The 14,281-nt window shown below is 63.7% G+C and overlaps 1 protein-coding gene across 4 annotated transcripts in view; it reads left to right on the plus strand.

Annotated features, from left to right (window-relative positions):
* Positions 1 to 13,750, plus strand: part of ARHGEF10L (Rho guanine nucleotide exchange factor 10 like) — a 124,598-nt gene extending 110,848 nt beyond the window's left edge. For all 4 annotated transcript variants that reach the window (XM_079109498.1, XM_079109497.1, XM_079109499.1 and 1 more), the window contains 3 exons: positions 6,103 to 6,277; positions 12,430 to 12,552; positions 13,161 to 13,750. In XM_079109498.1, the coding sequence (XP_078965624.1) occupies positions 6,103 to 6,277; positions 12,430 to 12,552; positions 13,161 to 13,696 (834 nt within the window). In that variant the 3' untranslated portion in view covers positions 13,697 to 13,750. The remainder of the gene's footprint in view (positions 1 to 6,102; positions 6,278 to 12,429; positions 12,553 to 13,160) is intronic.
* Positions 13,751 to 14,281: the final 531 nt, after the last annotated feature.

Here is a 14,281-nt window from a genome sequence, read left to right on the forward strand (position 1 = left end):
GTCCTCTGGGCACTGGGCAGATGCTCCTGCTAGTGCTGGGCTGGTGGGGGCCAGGTGAGTGTGGGTTCCACCGTCCACACTGGCCCTGGGTGAGGCTGAGCCCTGGAGCTCCTTCCAGAACTGGACTCCTCCACCCCTGCCCCTGCTGACCCGCGGGCTGCCTGGGGCTCAGCCACGGCCCTCCCAGGCGGCACCAGGTCTCTGCTCCTCGAGGTCCCGCTTCTCCCAGAGGTCATGCTCCCCAAGGTCACTTCTCCCAGAGGTCATGCTCCCAGAGGTCATGCTCCCAGAGGTCAAGCTCCCAGAGTTCACTTCTCCCAGAGGTCACGCTCCCAGAGGTCACTTCTCCCAGAGGCCACGCTCCCCAAGGTCCTGCTCCCGGAGGCTGCCTGGAGCCCTTGCCAGCTCCGCCCCTGCAGTGCCACCCGTAGTCCTTACCACGCGCAGCTGAACTTGAGGAAGCTGAGGCAGGAAGTGGCCCAGTTGGGACCTAACTCTGGCCACAGGCGGTGGCCTTGCTGCCTCAAGACTGTCCCAGGCCATAGCAGCTGAGCCGCAGAGCCCCGCTCAGCCCCACTCCCTGTGCAGGTCACGCCCTTGCTGGGCCTCCACGAGCTGGACACCCAGCTCTGACTAAGGCCGGTGACCTTCCCTCCTTCCTCTCGGGTTCGCAGGGACTCTGTGGGGCGCATACAGGAGCTGCGTGGCCCTTGCCAGGTCCCTGCAGGGCCGGGCAGGGACAGGCTGCGGGCAGCCCAGGCCCCCACACTTGCTTGGAAGTGTGAGGCTGGGACCTGTGGGGCAGGACGCAGAGCAGAGGTGGCCGCGTCCACACTGGGGAGGAGCCGGTTGCCGTTATAGCTGAGGAGGACCAGGAGTCACGTGTCACGTGGGGCCCGAGAGCCTCCCCGAAGGGCGCCGGGCGGCCCTCGCACGCCAGCTCTGCAGGGCGCTGTCCGCACGCGCTGACCTTCGAGTGCCACCTGTGACCTCTGTGCCCACTTCCTGGTGAGCCTCGTAGCAGGCGGGCCTTGGTGAAGGGCTCAGACATTTCGGGGTAAAGTGTCCACAGACTCCTGAGCTGTTGCCAGAAGCCAGAAACCTGCTGATCATTTTTCTTGAAAAATGAACTGGAGACGCAGATTTTGCAGTCGCTCCGTCCGTGGTGTGTCACCATGAGGGTGGCAGCCCCCCTGGCTTGCTCAACGGACTGTGGACTTGCTGGAGCTCCGACATCCAGTGCACGCCCTGGACAGGCCTGGTGACCTGGGACCAGCTGGCGGCCCTGGGTTCGAGTCCAGCCTTCCCGTGTCCCATCAGTGTGACTTTGTGCTGGTGGGAGGCTCTGTCTCCTGGGCTGCGAAGTGTTGATAAGAAAGGGATCGGGAAGGGGAGGGTTGTGCTGAAGGCAGCCGCTCGGGCAGGCCGGGCTCCGGGCTCTGCTCCCCGCCGTCCTCTTGCTGGCCAAGCGACCCCGCACCCGTTACTCCGTGAGGCTTAGTCCTTCCCCCGATGAGGATGGGTGGCTGGACCCCCCAGGTGACCGCAGGGAGCAGGGAGGCCTTGTTGGTGAGGCGCAGCCAGTGCTTGGCTGGTGACCCCGGGCGCCTGGCCAGGCAGGGCATGGTGGCAGGAGGCTCCGTGCCTCGGCCCTGATGGGGTGCTCTGCCAGAGCCCCCCGCCCGCTCCACGTCGCCTCCACCTCTGAACGTCTGGGGCAGCAGGAGCTTGGCGCTCGGTGCCTAGCCCGCTTTGGGAAGGCCTGGTGCCTGGCCGGCGCCCAGGCACAGAAGCCCTGCAGCCTACTTCCCTGTGGGGCCCCGGCGGAGGGCAGGGCCCCTTTGCTCCCCACTCCTCGGCCACCCGCCCGCTCGCTCTGATGACTTTGAGTGCTGAGCTGCTCACCCTGAGAATTTATGGGTACCACGCGCCGAAGCGTCACCTGGAGGCACATAAATATTGCAGGCGGAGGTTGGCCGCGTCAGCACTGTGGGAGCGGATCGCCCACCTGGAGCGCCGTGCGGGCCGCAGTGGGGCCGCCGGGCTGCGGGTAGTGGGCCATGTCAACCCTGCCAGCCCAGCGCCGCCCGTGGGCACTGGGCACTTAATGCTGTCCTCCCCGCTCGTAAGGCATGCTCCCTCTGTCCTAACAGTGGGGGACGAGCCACTCGGCAGAGGAGCAGGAGAGCCGGGTCCCACCTGGGCCCCGCCTGTCACGGCCAGCCACCTTTTGAAAAAATAACTTGGTCTTTTGCCCTACTTTTTTTTTCCCTTTCTGGTACCAGGGATTTAGCTCAGGGGCACTCGGCCACTGAGCCACACCCCCAGCCCCATTTTGTGTTTTATTTAGAGACAGGGTCTCACTGAGTTGCCTAGCGCCTTGCTTTTGCTGAGACTGGCTTTGAACTTGTGATCCTCCTGCCTCAGCCTCCCGAGCCACGGGGATGACAGGTGCGCACCACCACACACTAGCTTTTGCCCTACTGTGTATTTTGAAAAATTTCAAACTGCAAAATAGTCGAAAGATGAATACAGCAAACACACGTGGATTCTTCACCTAGTTAACAACTCTTAACTGTTTGCTGTAATTCATCCCCTGCCATATTAGGGACACACGCCATTTATTTTGTTCATATTTTAATTTGAGGCAGGGTCTTGCTAAGTTGCTGAGGCTGGCCTCCAACTTGTGATCCTCCTGCCTCAGCCTCCCGAGTCACTGGATAGCTTGTCTCCTACGTGACTGCAGCGGCGTCCTCTCCAGGAGCTAGCCCGCGTGCCCACTGCGTCTGGGGTCTGCCCAGGGTCACACACTGAGTTTCTTGTTGTCTCCTCCTAATCTCCTTTTCATCTGGAATGATCCCCCTGCTTTTTCATTTTTCATGATATTGACCCTTTGAGAAGCCCCTGCCAGTGCTGTGGGGTGGGTCCCCACCTGGGCGTTGCTCCCGAGGGTCCAGTGTGTCCATGTCTGGCCAGGCGCTGTGGGGACGCTGTGCACCATCACCTGCCCCACTTGCTCCAGGGTGGAAGGCAGGGTGGCCATCAGGTGCTACTTTCCCTGTAGCCGTGACTTCCGGGTCCCCTGCAGGCGACGTGTGTCCTGCCCTCAGCAGACCTCCGCCAGGGGTTTCGCCTCCACCTAGGACCCTGGGGTGACAGTCCCCTCTGCCGTCCCACCGCATCCAGAGCCTCAGTGTCGAGCCTCCCCCGCCCTGCCCGTCACTGGATTTCCCAGATTGCTTTGGAGCGCAGCTGTCTGGGGCAGCCAGGGCGCCCTCCCCGCGGCTCCCGCTCCGCCAACACCCCCTGCACGCCTTTGAGCACTGCCTTGCGCTTGGCCTCGTGCGGAGCGCCAGGCTGTGTCTGTGTCCACTGCAGAGAGGGCCCTCCAGGGCACTGCGGTGCCCTCCCTGTGGCCTCTTTAGCCAGGGATCGGAAACCGGAGCAGAGGCGGGAAGCAGCGGGGGCCGGGCCAGAGAGCCAGGAGGGCAGGGACACTAACCTGGGTGGGAACAGGGCTCCGTGAGCCAGCTGCGTCCTGAGTGCTGTGTTCGAACTCCTTCTGGGCAGCCAACTCCTCGCACTGCCTGGCTCACCGGCCCCAAGCCGCTGGGCAGCCGGAGTTGGGCCTCGCGGCCCCCAGCCTCACCCAGGGCCCTCTGGTCCATCCTCTCGTTCCACCGGTGCCTTGCCCTGTGGACCCAGGAGGCTCAGGTAGAGCTGCAGGCTTGAGGAGGGTCCTGGGGCAGCCCAGCCAGCAGGAGCCCCGAGGGAACGGAGCGGGGGCTGGAGCCGCTTCCCACCCGCCCTGCCTCGCCTCTGCCTCCACTCCGTACTGGCAGGTCGGCACAGGCCTCTGCACAGCCCAGGGGGCCTGGAGACAGACCTGCCAGGCCTCTGGAGAAATGAGCCTGGATCTCCGCTGCCGACGTCTCTTTTAATTAGGTGGTGACGGCGGCATGCGGGCGGGCCTCTCGCCTTCAGTTTGGCTTCTGCTGAGGCAGGAACTGCTCCTGAGCTCCGGGTGGAGCCGGCAGGAGGCTGGCCGCGGGCGCAGGCCTGGCTGTCTGTCGGCCAGTGCGTGTGCATCTGTGGGCAGGGATGCGCTCGCGGTTCTGTGGAAGAGTCTACACAGAGCATGCTGGGCCTCCCCTGCAGGCCGCTGCCCCAGCCGTCCATCTGCTGCTGATGCAGACTCCCAGGTGCCCCCTCCAGGGGTGGATGGTCCTGGGCTGAGGGCCCACGAGGGCTTTCCCTTGACCCGTCCTGTAGACCAGTCAGGAAGCAGTAGGCACCCTGGCTCTCCATGGGGCCTGAGCGCCAGCAGAGATGGGCGTCCTGGGACCCTGCTGTGCCACGGGGACTGGAGGCCGTGAGGAGGCTCAGTCTCCCCAGAGGTCAGAGGCGCTGACCCCTGGGCCCCACCGGTGTGGGGAGGCTGGAGAGAGGCACCTGCACCCCAGGAGCCTGCAGCCTGAGTCCCCCCAGACCCCGCCCGCTGAACTGGCCCAGGCTGGTAGGGGACCCCGTCCTCATGCCTGGGACCCTGCCCAGTGGAGACCACACCCACCCCTGGTGAGCCGTTGAAGGGCACGGTCACTTGTGCTCTTGGCCTCATGCTGGAACCCGGCACCTAGGCTGAGCGGCTGGCGTCCAGGGAGAGGAGGGCGCTGCCGTCAAGGAAATGGGACTGAATGGCGGATCCGATGCCCAGTAACGCTGGCGTTCAGTGTCCTTCGCAGGCCCCAGCCTCCAGGCAGCAGAGGAGAGGAGCCGCCATGCTGCCCTGGGCATGCGGCCTGGGCGCCCCCGTCGGCTGCTCTTCTTTTTGCACTCGCCACCATCGCACACTTGCCCGCGGCCACTGCGCAATGGCTGTGAACGTGGTTTAAGTGGCGTTACGTCAGCTCCAGGAGACCGAGTTCCAGCGGTCCCCAGGGCGGGGCATTTGTGCGTGTGCGTCGTCTCATCCAAGTGACAGTCGGGTGTCCAGATGCAAGTCGAGCGTCCGTCCATTCACTCTTGGGCCAGCTTCTGCCACACCTGGGCCTGTCTCAGGGGTGCTGGTGGCCTGAGGCTCCGCCTCTGTCCTTGGAGTCCAGGCTGGGAGTGATGTGGAGCCGCCGAGGTACGGGTGCCCCCAGTGCCCCCAGCTAGATGCGGAAGATGCCGCGCAGGACACGGCTGTTCGTGAGTGGTGGGGGCCGGCTCCCTGGAGATGCCGAGGGAAGACAGTCGGCCATGAGTGTGTGCACCTGACCCGAGGGCGGAGGTGTGGCGGATGCGCGGCCCAGGCCTTGTGTGGCGGCAGCACAGGGAGCCTATGGCAAAGGCCGGGTGGCCAGGGGTGCTGAGCCAGGCCCTCCGACACTGAGTTGAAGAACTTGGGCCTTCTGCAGAGGATGGGAAGCCTGGCCATCTGTATCTTCTTGTTGTTTAAAAAAAAAAAAAAAGGTTTTGTTGTTTGTTCCTTTGGGGTCAGAATCATAATACGCCTGAGGGGGCCGGTCAGTCGGAGGGAGGACTCGTTCGTCCCCAAAGGCCTTCCCAGCCCACCTGAGGGCTTCCTTTCCAGCTGTTCTGCTGTAGTCCAGGGCTCCCTCCTCACCGCTGCTCACTCTGCGGCGCTCTGTCCACCAGCGTGGGGACACTGCCTGCTGACCCCTGCTGTGAGGCCGGAGGACTCAGCTCACACGCCCACCTCCCCTCCCCTGACCTCCCGGGTTGTCACTTTGATGAATCCGCATAACGCACGGCTTCTCCCGCTGCCAGCGGCTCTGCTCCCAGCCTACAAGCTGAGGACCAGAGAGGAGTCCTGTGTGAGTGGACGGGTCCTCTCCACCTGCAGGAGCCAGGGTGCTGGTCTGTCCCTGCCTCTGACTCGGTGCCACGCCGGTGGTGGCTTGGAGTCACATGGGAGTATTCAGGCCTTGGGGACTGGTGGACAGGCCTGGACCTCAGACTCCTTCCTGCCCTGACCCTGGCTGGGGCAGAGCCGGAGCATGGCCCTGATCAGCGTGGACGCTGCCTGGCTGGGGTGGGGTGGTCTGTGCAGGGCTGCGGAGGCCCCACCAGCCCGACGCCCTCCCTCCTTCCCTGCAGCAGAGCTTCGAGGCGCACCAGGACCCGGCCGTGAGCGTGACGCACATGGTGAAGGCCGGCAGTGGCGTCTGGATGGCCTTCTCCTCCGGCTCCTCCATCCGCCTCTTCCACACTGAGACCCTGGAGCATCTGCAGGAGATCAACATTGCCACGCGGACCACCTTCCTCCTGCCAGGTGAGGGGAGGGGGCGTGTGCACGGGCCCCTCGAGGCAGAAAGCATCGGGAAACCTGTGTCCCCAACCCTCACGCGAGCCTGCAGAACTGGCCTCCCAGGACGGCGAGGCTGTGGGGCTGGGATGCCACCAGGCGGGCCCTTCCCTGGGCCCTCTTGCTGCCCTCCCCCTCTGCCACCATGCCACGGCAGCCGGGGCTCCCAGGAAGTGGGCGCCGAGCCCGGCAGACTCCCCGGGTCAGGAGCCGTGGGACTGGCACAGGCTGGTCTGACCCAGGACGCCTGTTCCTGCCAGGCTTGACCCAAACCCGGCTGTTCTGCCTCCGTCCCCTGCAGGGTCAAGGCAAGGGAGGCCACCCAGGGCCTCTGTCCTTCTGAGAAAGGCAGCTGGCCCTCAGCTTGCCAGCAGGTTGCAGGTTCAGGGAGCCCGGGGGCCGGTGCTTCCTTCTTTGAAGCCGGAGATGGGAAGGGGTGAGGAACCCAGGCCGGTGCGCACCTGACACCTCAGCCCTGTCCCAGACCCTCACCGTCGGCTGCCTGAGATGCAGGGGCGAGCCGGGTGGGCGCCTGGGAGGTCATCTGCCTCTGGCACAGCCTCACACCCAGGGGCTTCAGAGCCGCCCAGAGGCCCCTGGCCTTGCCTCCCTTCCTGGTCTAGTGGACCCCTGGCTGGTCTGGGAGGACACACGGCCTCCCGCCTGTCCAAGCACCCAGGCAGGTTTATCAGCTGGAGAGTGGAGGGGCCTGGGGCCAGGAGGGCTGAGGTGGGTCCCTAGGACCTGGTGGCAGGGCCTAAGCTTCCTGAGCTGCACTTTGGAGGCCTGGGGCCTCTGTCCTCCCCGCAGAGGCCGCATCCTAGCTCCGAGCCCGGGGCGGCCGGTGCTTGCCCGAGAAGCTGTTCCGGTGCAGAGGCCCAGCAGGGCCTGGTGTCGGCTCTTGTCCCCTCCCTGCCTTTCAGTGCATTTCCTGGGGTCAGGCCAGGATCATCCGTTACACAAGTTTCCTCCGCATCACAAACACATTTCCGCGTTTATGCTGATAGTTATTTCAAGATAATGGAACAAGGAAAGAAATGAATAGTCTTAGGCCTTTGTGAGTCTCCCGACTCTCATCCCGTGGGGCTGGTCAGGGTCAGAGAGAGGGGCCCCGTGCGGGGGCGGTGGGTGGCCGTGGGGAGATCCCGCTGCCTGTGGGAATGGCTGCTCCCGTCACCGCGGGCTCACACGCACGTGCCCTGCGGTGCCCGGGTATTCTGGCTGCCACCTGTGAAGGAGGAGGGCTGGGCGTCGTTGGCGTGACCACCCAGAGCAGGTGGACTGGCGGAGCCCGCTGTGTGTGGCCCCGGCTCCCTCCTCCGGCCTGGAGGGCAGGCTGGAGTCCGAGCTCCGCAGCCCCGTGGTGGCTCTGAGCCGCAGCCACCAGAAGCAGGCCTCTCCCCAGCTCAGTGTCCCCCACACGGGGCAGGTGGGTGCGGTACCTGAGATGGCGGGGACAGTGACAGTGAGTGAGGTCTCTGTCCACGATGGCAGTGCGCCCCCTCCCCTCCTGCCAGCGCCCCCTCCTCCGTCAGCCAGGCCCCTCCTGTGGGGCTCCCTGCAGCCAGCGTCCCCCAAGGCCCACAGAGCAGATGGGGGTGACCTCCCTGGGCTGACCCGAGGTTTGTGGGGTGGGCTTCCCAAAGGACCCCTGCCCCGAGGCCTGACCCTACCCAGTTCAGCCCTGGGAGCCTGGACAGGGCCCTGCCAGGCTGGGGCCGCCCAGGACTCCGCAGGGCTGAGAGGACCCCCGAGCCCCAAGCCCAGCAGGGGCCGCCCCAGCCCACACATGGGCCTGGAGCAGAGGGGCCGCCCCGTGCAGCACGGCCCACAGGGGCAGCAAAGCGGGGCTCTTACGTCTTTATCGGAGGTATTTGAAACAGGCTTTTAAGTATTTTCCTCCCCACACCACCAAATGAAATAATTGCATAATTAGCAATAAATTTGTTCCTCCTCTAAGTGTGGATTTTTTTCAGGGCGTGTTAAAAATTCATCACGCTTCCTTCCCCCGACCCTTCCTTCCACTCGAATACCCAACTGGTATTAATGCATTTTCTAACCTAAACTCCCTCCTCCTTTTAACTAGACAGGTCATTAATAACACGTTCTCCGAGAGCCCGAGCTTCTTAAAGTTGTATATCTCCAGATAGATGGCCGGCCGGAGAGCCGCTGCACTCAGTCTCGTGATGAAATATTTATCCACCACTAGAATTTTTTCTCTGCAACTGTTTGTGAAGTGTCCTGCCCGTTTCCTGGAGGGGAGAAGCCCAGATGAGGCCCAAGGGGAAGTCATTTCTCAATTCCAGCCTCCCGGCCTCTCCGCTCACCTTCTCTCCCTGTGTCAGGTCTGCTGCCCAGAGGGGTGAAGGACGCGGGTCGGGAGAGTCTCAGGACCACTCGGGCCGTGGAAGGGAGCCGAGGCTGCGAGGTCACCAGGGCTTCTCTCTTGTGATTTTTGTGGGTTTATGGTTCTGTTGGAGCTGATCTGAAGACGTCAGGATCCAGGTCCTTTTAGAAGTCATAAACACTCTCTTAATAGCGTCCAAGTATTGATCCTACCCTGGGCTCAGAGCTGTGCTCAGCTGTGTGTGCATATAAAATATAGGTTTATGTCATATTTCTAATAATCATAAAACCGAGAAAGGTAGGTTTGTAATACCCATTGATCAAGGAGAGAAACTGACATGTCTGAATTCACCTGGCTAGTGAGGGACATTGACCCCATGTCTTTTTCTACTTTTCTATGTTCAGCATCTATCTCTCCATCCCTCCATCCCTCCAGTCATTCAGTCACCCATCCCATTCACCCATCCTTTCACCCACCCATCCCATCCTTCCACCCAGTCATGCAGCCACCCAACCATCCACCCCATCCACCAACCCATCTATCCATCCATCTACCCATCCATCCATCTACCCATCCATCTACCCATCCATCTACCCATCCATCTACCCATCCATCCACCCACCCAACCATCCACCCGCTCCACCCACCCATCTGTCCATCCATCCACCCATCTATCCATCCATCCACCCATCTATCCATCCATCCATCCATCCACCCATCCATCCATCCATCCACCCACTCACCCATCCATCCACCCACCCACCCACCCATCCAGCCATCCCACCTAGCCAGCCAGCCAGTCAGCTATCCACCCACCCAACTATCCAGCTAGTCAGCCATCTCTCGACCATTCACCCATTTACTCACAGATCCTTTTTGGGTGTCTACCTTGAGTCCAGGTCCTGGACCAGGAGCTGGGGAACCAGCCTTAAGGACAAAGCTGAGCCCCTGCCTTCCTAAAGCTTACTTTTGGGACGATACCTAAACAAAGAGCAGAATAGGGTCATTGTAGACCTTGACCGACAGCCACAGAGAAGGCAGATGGTGAGGACAGGGCGCTGGCAGTGGAGCCTCGGGGGTGGGTGCCTCGCTGCCGGAGGCTGCCGTTATGAGCTGGTGCGATGTGGGGAGTTGCTCTTCGCGGGCGTTCTTCAGGTGGGCTGTTTGCACCTCGGGTCAGCACCGTGGACCTGACTTTGACTTTGCCCTCTGCCTGCTGATGGCGCCACGTGCTGACAAGCGTCCTGGGCTCAGGTTTGACACAGCTCACTCCTTCCTCCTCCCCGCCCTCCTCTTTGCGGTGCTGGGGATGGGACCCAGGGCCGTGCGCGCCAGGTGGGAGCCCGCCGATCAGCTCTAGACTCTAGCTCCTAACCTGCTCCTCCCGCTCCTCAGCATTGTCCTTGACCCTGCCCCGGCCCCTCCTCCACTCCGGCCGGTCAGCAGTCTGCGGTTCTTCTTCAGAACACATCTGGACGTGTCGGCGTCTTGTCTCACTGCCGCGCAGCTGCAGGAGCCCCCCGGGCTCCGCGTTCCTCTGCCCCTCCTCTCTCAACCGCGGTGGAGCATGCCCCTGAGATCCCATCGCATCTCTTCCCTGCTTAGACCTGGCAGCTTCTCGCTGCAGCTGGAACGAAAGGCCTCAGCTCTTGCCCTGAGCGTCTACTCTCCTGGGAGCCCCTCCTGTCGTCCTGAGTCTGCCCCTTCCCCAGGTGCACCACCTTCTCTGCTCCACTACAGGCTAAGCTCATCCTGTCGCGGGGCCTTTGCATGTGCCGTCTCCCAAGACAGCTCAGGTCTTGTGTGGGTGCGTCCCCCTTCTTATGAGCTCTTCACCCCACATAGACCCCCAGGCATCTGAGAAGCGGAGTGAGTCCTTGCACCTCACTGCCCCATGGCCACACTGAACCTCTGCCCCACACCGGGGCTCTTCCTTTCTCTTCTCATTCCCCAGCCCCCTCTCTGGGACTGTGCCATCTGATGCAGTAGACATGATGACTTTAAATGGCATCAGGAGTTCCTGCCCAGTCCCACTGGCCACAGGTCAAGTGTTCAGGAGCCGTGTGTGGCTCATGGCTGTGATGGGGACAGTATGGTAGAGAGCGTTCCATCACCACAGAAGGTTCTAGAGTGTCTGCTCAAGATCAAGGACTTGGTGTGATTCCACGTGTACTGTTAGCATCAAGTACAGCAGAGCCCCGCACAGGGCAGGCGCCTGGGCGTCCCAGGTGCTGAGTAGGTGGTCCATGACAGGGAGGCATGTGGGCTGTATTGCGCTGTGTGCCCTGGCCTGTGACCACCCTTTCAGGGCCACACGGGGCCACGCGATTTTCCTCTGGGACTTCTCTGCAGGGGAGGCAGGTGTACCCACAGGTGGAACGAGGCCGTCTGCTCGGGAGCACAGGGACAGTGGAGCACTAGGCAGCGAGGCGTGGCAGAGCTCAGCTCTTCTGCCTCTGCACCCAGGGGCTGAGGGGCTCTCTGAACCTTGGGATCCTCATCTAGAAAAGGGGAATAGCATGCACATCTTGCAGACGTCTCCGCTGCCTGGAGGCTTCTGCTGATTGGAGCGGCTACACTAGGTACTGATACACTAGGGAAACTCCCAGTGTGTCGGTGTCACCGTGTCCCTGGGCCTGGCCCCCACCTGTGTGACTGGCCCTCCTGGTGATACTGATGCGGACCAGGTTTGAGGACACTGCCCAGAGCCACATGCTATGCACATTTGGCATCGTTATCACCGTGGTCTGTGGCATGGGTTTGAATTTCCTTTGAGGGGAACGTAGGCCTCTCAGGGCAGAAGGGTTTGGCAGGAGACAGCCCTTTGGAGAGGCGCATGGAGCTCACTAGGGCTGTGTGTGCCAGGGGCACTCTGAACCGGGCTCACAGCCTTACCTGCACCTCCCAGCGCCTCCATGTGGCCTCGTGCCCCATCCTCCGCTCCACCCTCCTCCTACCCATCCCCAACAACAGTGAATCCGCAACAGCGAGGGTTGCAGAGAGTGCCTGGGGCGGGTGCCCGCTGGTTGGTTGTGTCCTTGGACTCCCTGAACTTGCAGGACAAAGCTGTCGAGGAGACCACGGCACAGAGAGGGCTGGGATGGACCCAGGTCACACAGTCAGGAAGGGGCAGAGCCAGGGCGACCCAGCACCCAGCTCCAGGGCCCTGCCGCTGACTGTGCTGTGCAGCCCGCCCCTGCTTCCTACTTCCTCCCCGAGAGACTGGGACCCTGCCTTGCGCTCTTGCTGAAAGAGCGTTGAGGGTGGCCCTGGGCAGGACTCGCTGTCCCGCCGCTGACACCGATAACTCTCGGCAGTGAGGCGGCTCTGTGCTGCTGAGCAGGCCCACCTGTCTGCCAGCCCCTGGGAAAGCCCACCGCATGGTAGAAGGTCAGCAGCTGGAAGGAGCCTTCAAGGGCACCTCAGGCCCCGCCTGGCCCCTCCTTGGTCCTGCTGGCTGGCATCTGCGTCGCCCTGCGGCTTGGAAACCTGCCCTGTCTGCCCAGCCTTGCCTGCTGGTTGTGGCCTGTGTGGGCATCAACCTGGCTGGGGCCAGCAGCTGTGCCCGTGCGGCTGCCCTGCTTCACAGGAGGGGTGAGGCTCGGCTGGGAACCAGGGCCCGGCCCGGCCGGTCTGCCCAGCCCTGTCCCCAGCGCAGCAGGTCTGGCTTCGCCCGGTTCCGAGGAGCCTGGAGGTGCCCCTCCCTCGCCCCAAGGGGCCCCCAAACCTGCTGCGGCCCCTCGAGCGCCACTCACCCGCCCCTTCCCCGCAGGCCAGAAGCACTTGTGTGTCACCAGCCTGCTGATCTGCCAGGGTCTGCTCTGGGTGGGCACCGACCAGGGTGTCATCGTCCTGCTGCCCGTGCCGCGGCTGGAAGGCATCCCCAAGATCACAGGTGAGGACCCTGACTGCGAGCCAGGACTGCCGGCCCGCCGCCCCTTCTGTCCTGGTCACTACGTGCCTGCTGACCAGGTGACCTGAGGGCAGAGGTCCACAGGAGGACCAGCCCTGTCCAGGCCTCGAGCCCCTGCTGCAGACCCCCAGGTCCCCGGATGCCCTTCTGCACGATCCCAGCTCGTGGGCGATCTGTTAATGCTGGGGGAGTTTATGGACCGCAGGCCGCGGGGCGGGACCCAGGGGGGAGCGGGGCCCAGGGCCTGTCCCCAGGGAGCAGAGGCGACCCAGGCGACAGTCTGTGGAGGGAGCTCCAGCGACCGAGGGGCACAGAGAGGCCCTGGAGATGGGACCAGGAAGAGCAGCAGGGGCAGCTGGGAAGCCTGACAGGCAGCGCCTGGCAGGGCAGGGACTCCAGCCGAGCGGGGCCCTCCACCTCTGCAGTCCCCACGACAGCCCTGGAGCCTGGGTGGCCCACGGGGCCCGTGGGGGAGGGGCAGCACCCTGCAGCCGTCCCCCAGGCCACCGCCCACCCAGAAGCTTCTCCAGGAGAGCCGGGCCTCCTTCAAGCCCTGGGCCTGGGCCCCTCTGCTCTGCCCACTTCCACAGGGAAAGGCATGGTCTCCCTCAATGGTCACTGCGGGCCTGTGGCCTTCCTGGCGGTGGCGACCAGCATCTTGGCTCCTGACATCCTGCGGAGCGACCAGGAGGAGGCCGAGGGGCCGCAGGTCGAGGAGGACCGGCCGGACGGGCAGGCACGCGAGCCGGCGCCCCGGGCGGACAGCCCCGTGGGCCGGGAGCTGACGCGCAAGAAGGGCGTCCTGCTGCAGTACCGCCTGCGCTCCACGGCCCACCTGCCTGGGCCCCTGCTGTCTGTGCGGGAGCCTGCGCCCGCGGGCTCGGCCCTGGAGCACAGCGAGGAGGACGGCTCCATCTACGAGATGGCCGACGACCCCGACGTCTGGGTGCGCGGCCGGCCCTGTGCCCGGGACGCCCACCGCAAGGAGATCTGCTCCGTGGCCATCATCTCCGGCGGGCAGGGCTACCGCCACTTCGGCAGCACCCCAGGCGGCAGTGGGAGAGCTGCCCCATGCGGGGACACAGACAGCGCCCTCCTCATCTGGCAGGTGCCCTTGACGCTATAGTGCTGGCCACCGAGGGCGCAGTCCAGCGGCCTCTGCAGCCCGGACCCTGGAGCACGCGTGGAGCCCCGGGCTGACAGGACCACGCCCCGGGCTGGGGCCTCCAGCACCCGGGTGGGCGGAGCGGGAGAGCCTCTGCCGGCCTGGGAGGGTCCTGGGACCCAGGAGAGGGAGGACGTGTCCAGAGGAAATGGCCTTTTAAAAGCAGAACACGAAACCTCACAACTGCCTAGAGAACCCAGTCGGGATGTCCCGAGCCGGGCGGTGCATGCCTGCGGCGTGGATCTATAAATAGGTGCCTACGGTGTACATTACGTGTATAAACGCAGCCTGTACATACGGGAGATCTGGAGATGCTGGAATAAAGGCAGAGGCGCAGCCCTCTCGACTCAGGTCTCCTTCCTGAGGCGTGCGGGGCGGCGAGGGGCCCTGAGGCCAGCGGGAGGACCCAGGTCACGCACGAGCCCAGAGCCCATCCAGGACCTGGCCAGGGCTGCCCTCAGACGCGGCCAGTAGCCATGGGCAGCGGTTGATTTCAGTTAGTTAAAACTGAGCCAGATCAGAACCTCGGTGCCTGGTCTCCCTGGC

The sequence above is a fragment of the Sciurus vulgaris genome, assembly GCF_902686455.1.
Source record: "Sciurus vulgaris genome assembly, chromosome: 1".
NCBI lineage: Eukaryota > Metazoa > Chordata > Mammalia > Rodentia > Sciuridae > Sciurus > Sciurus vulgaris.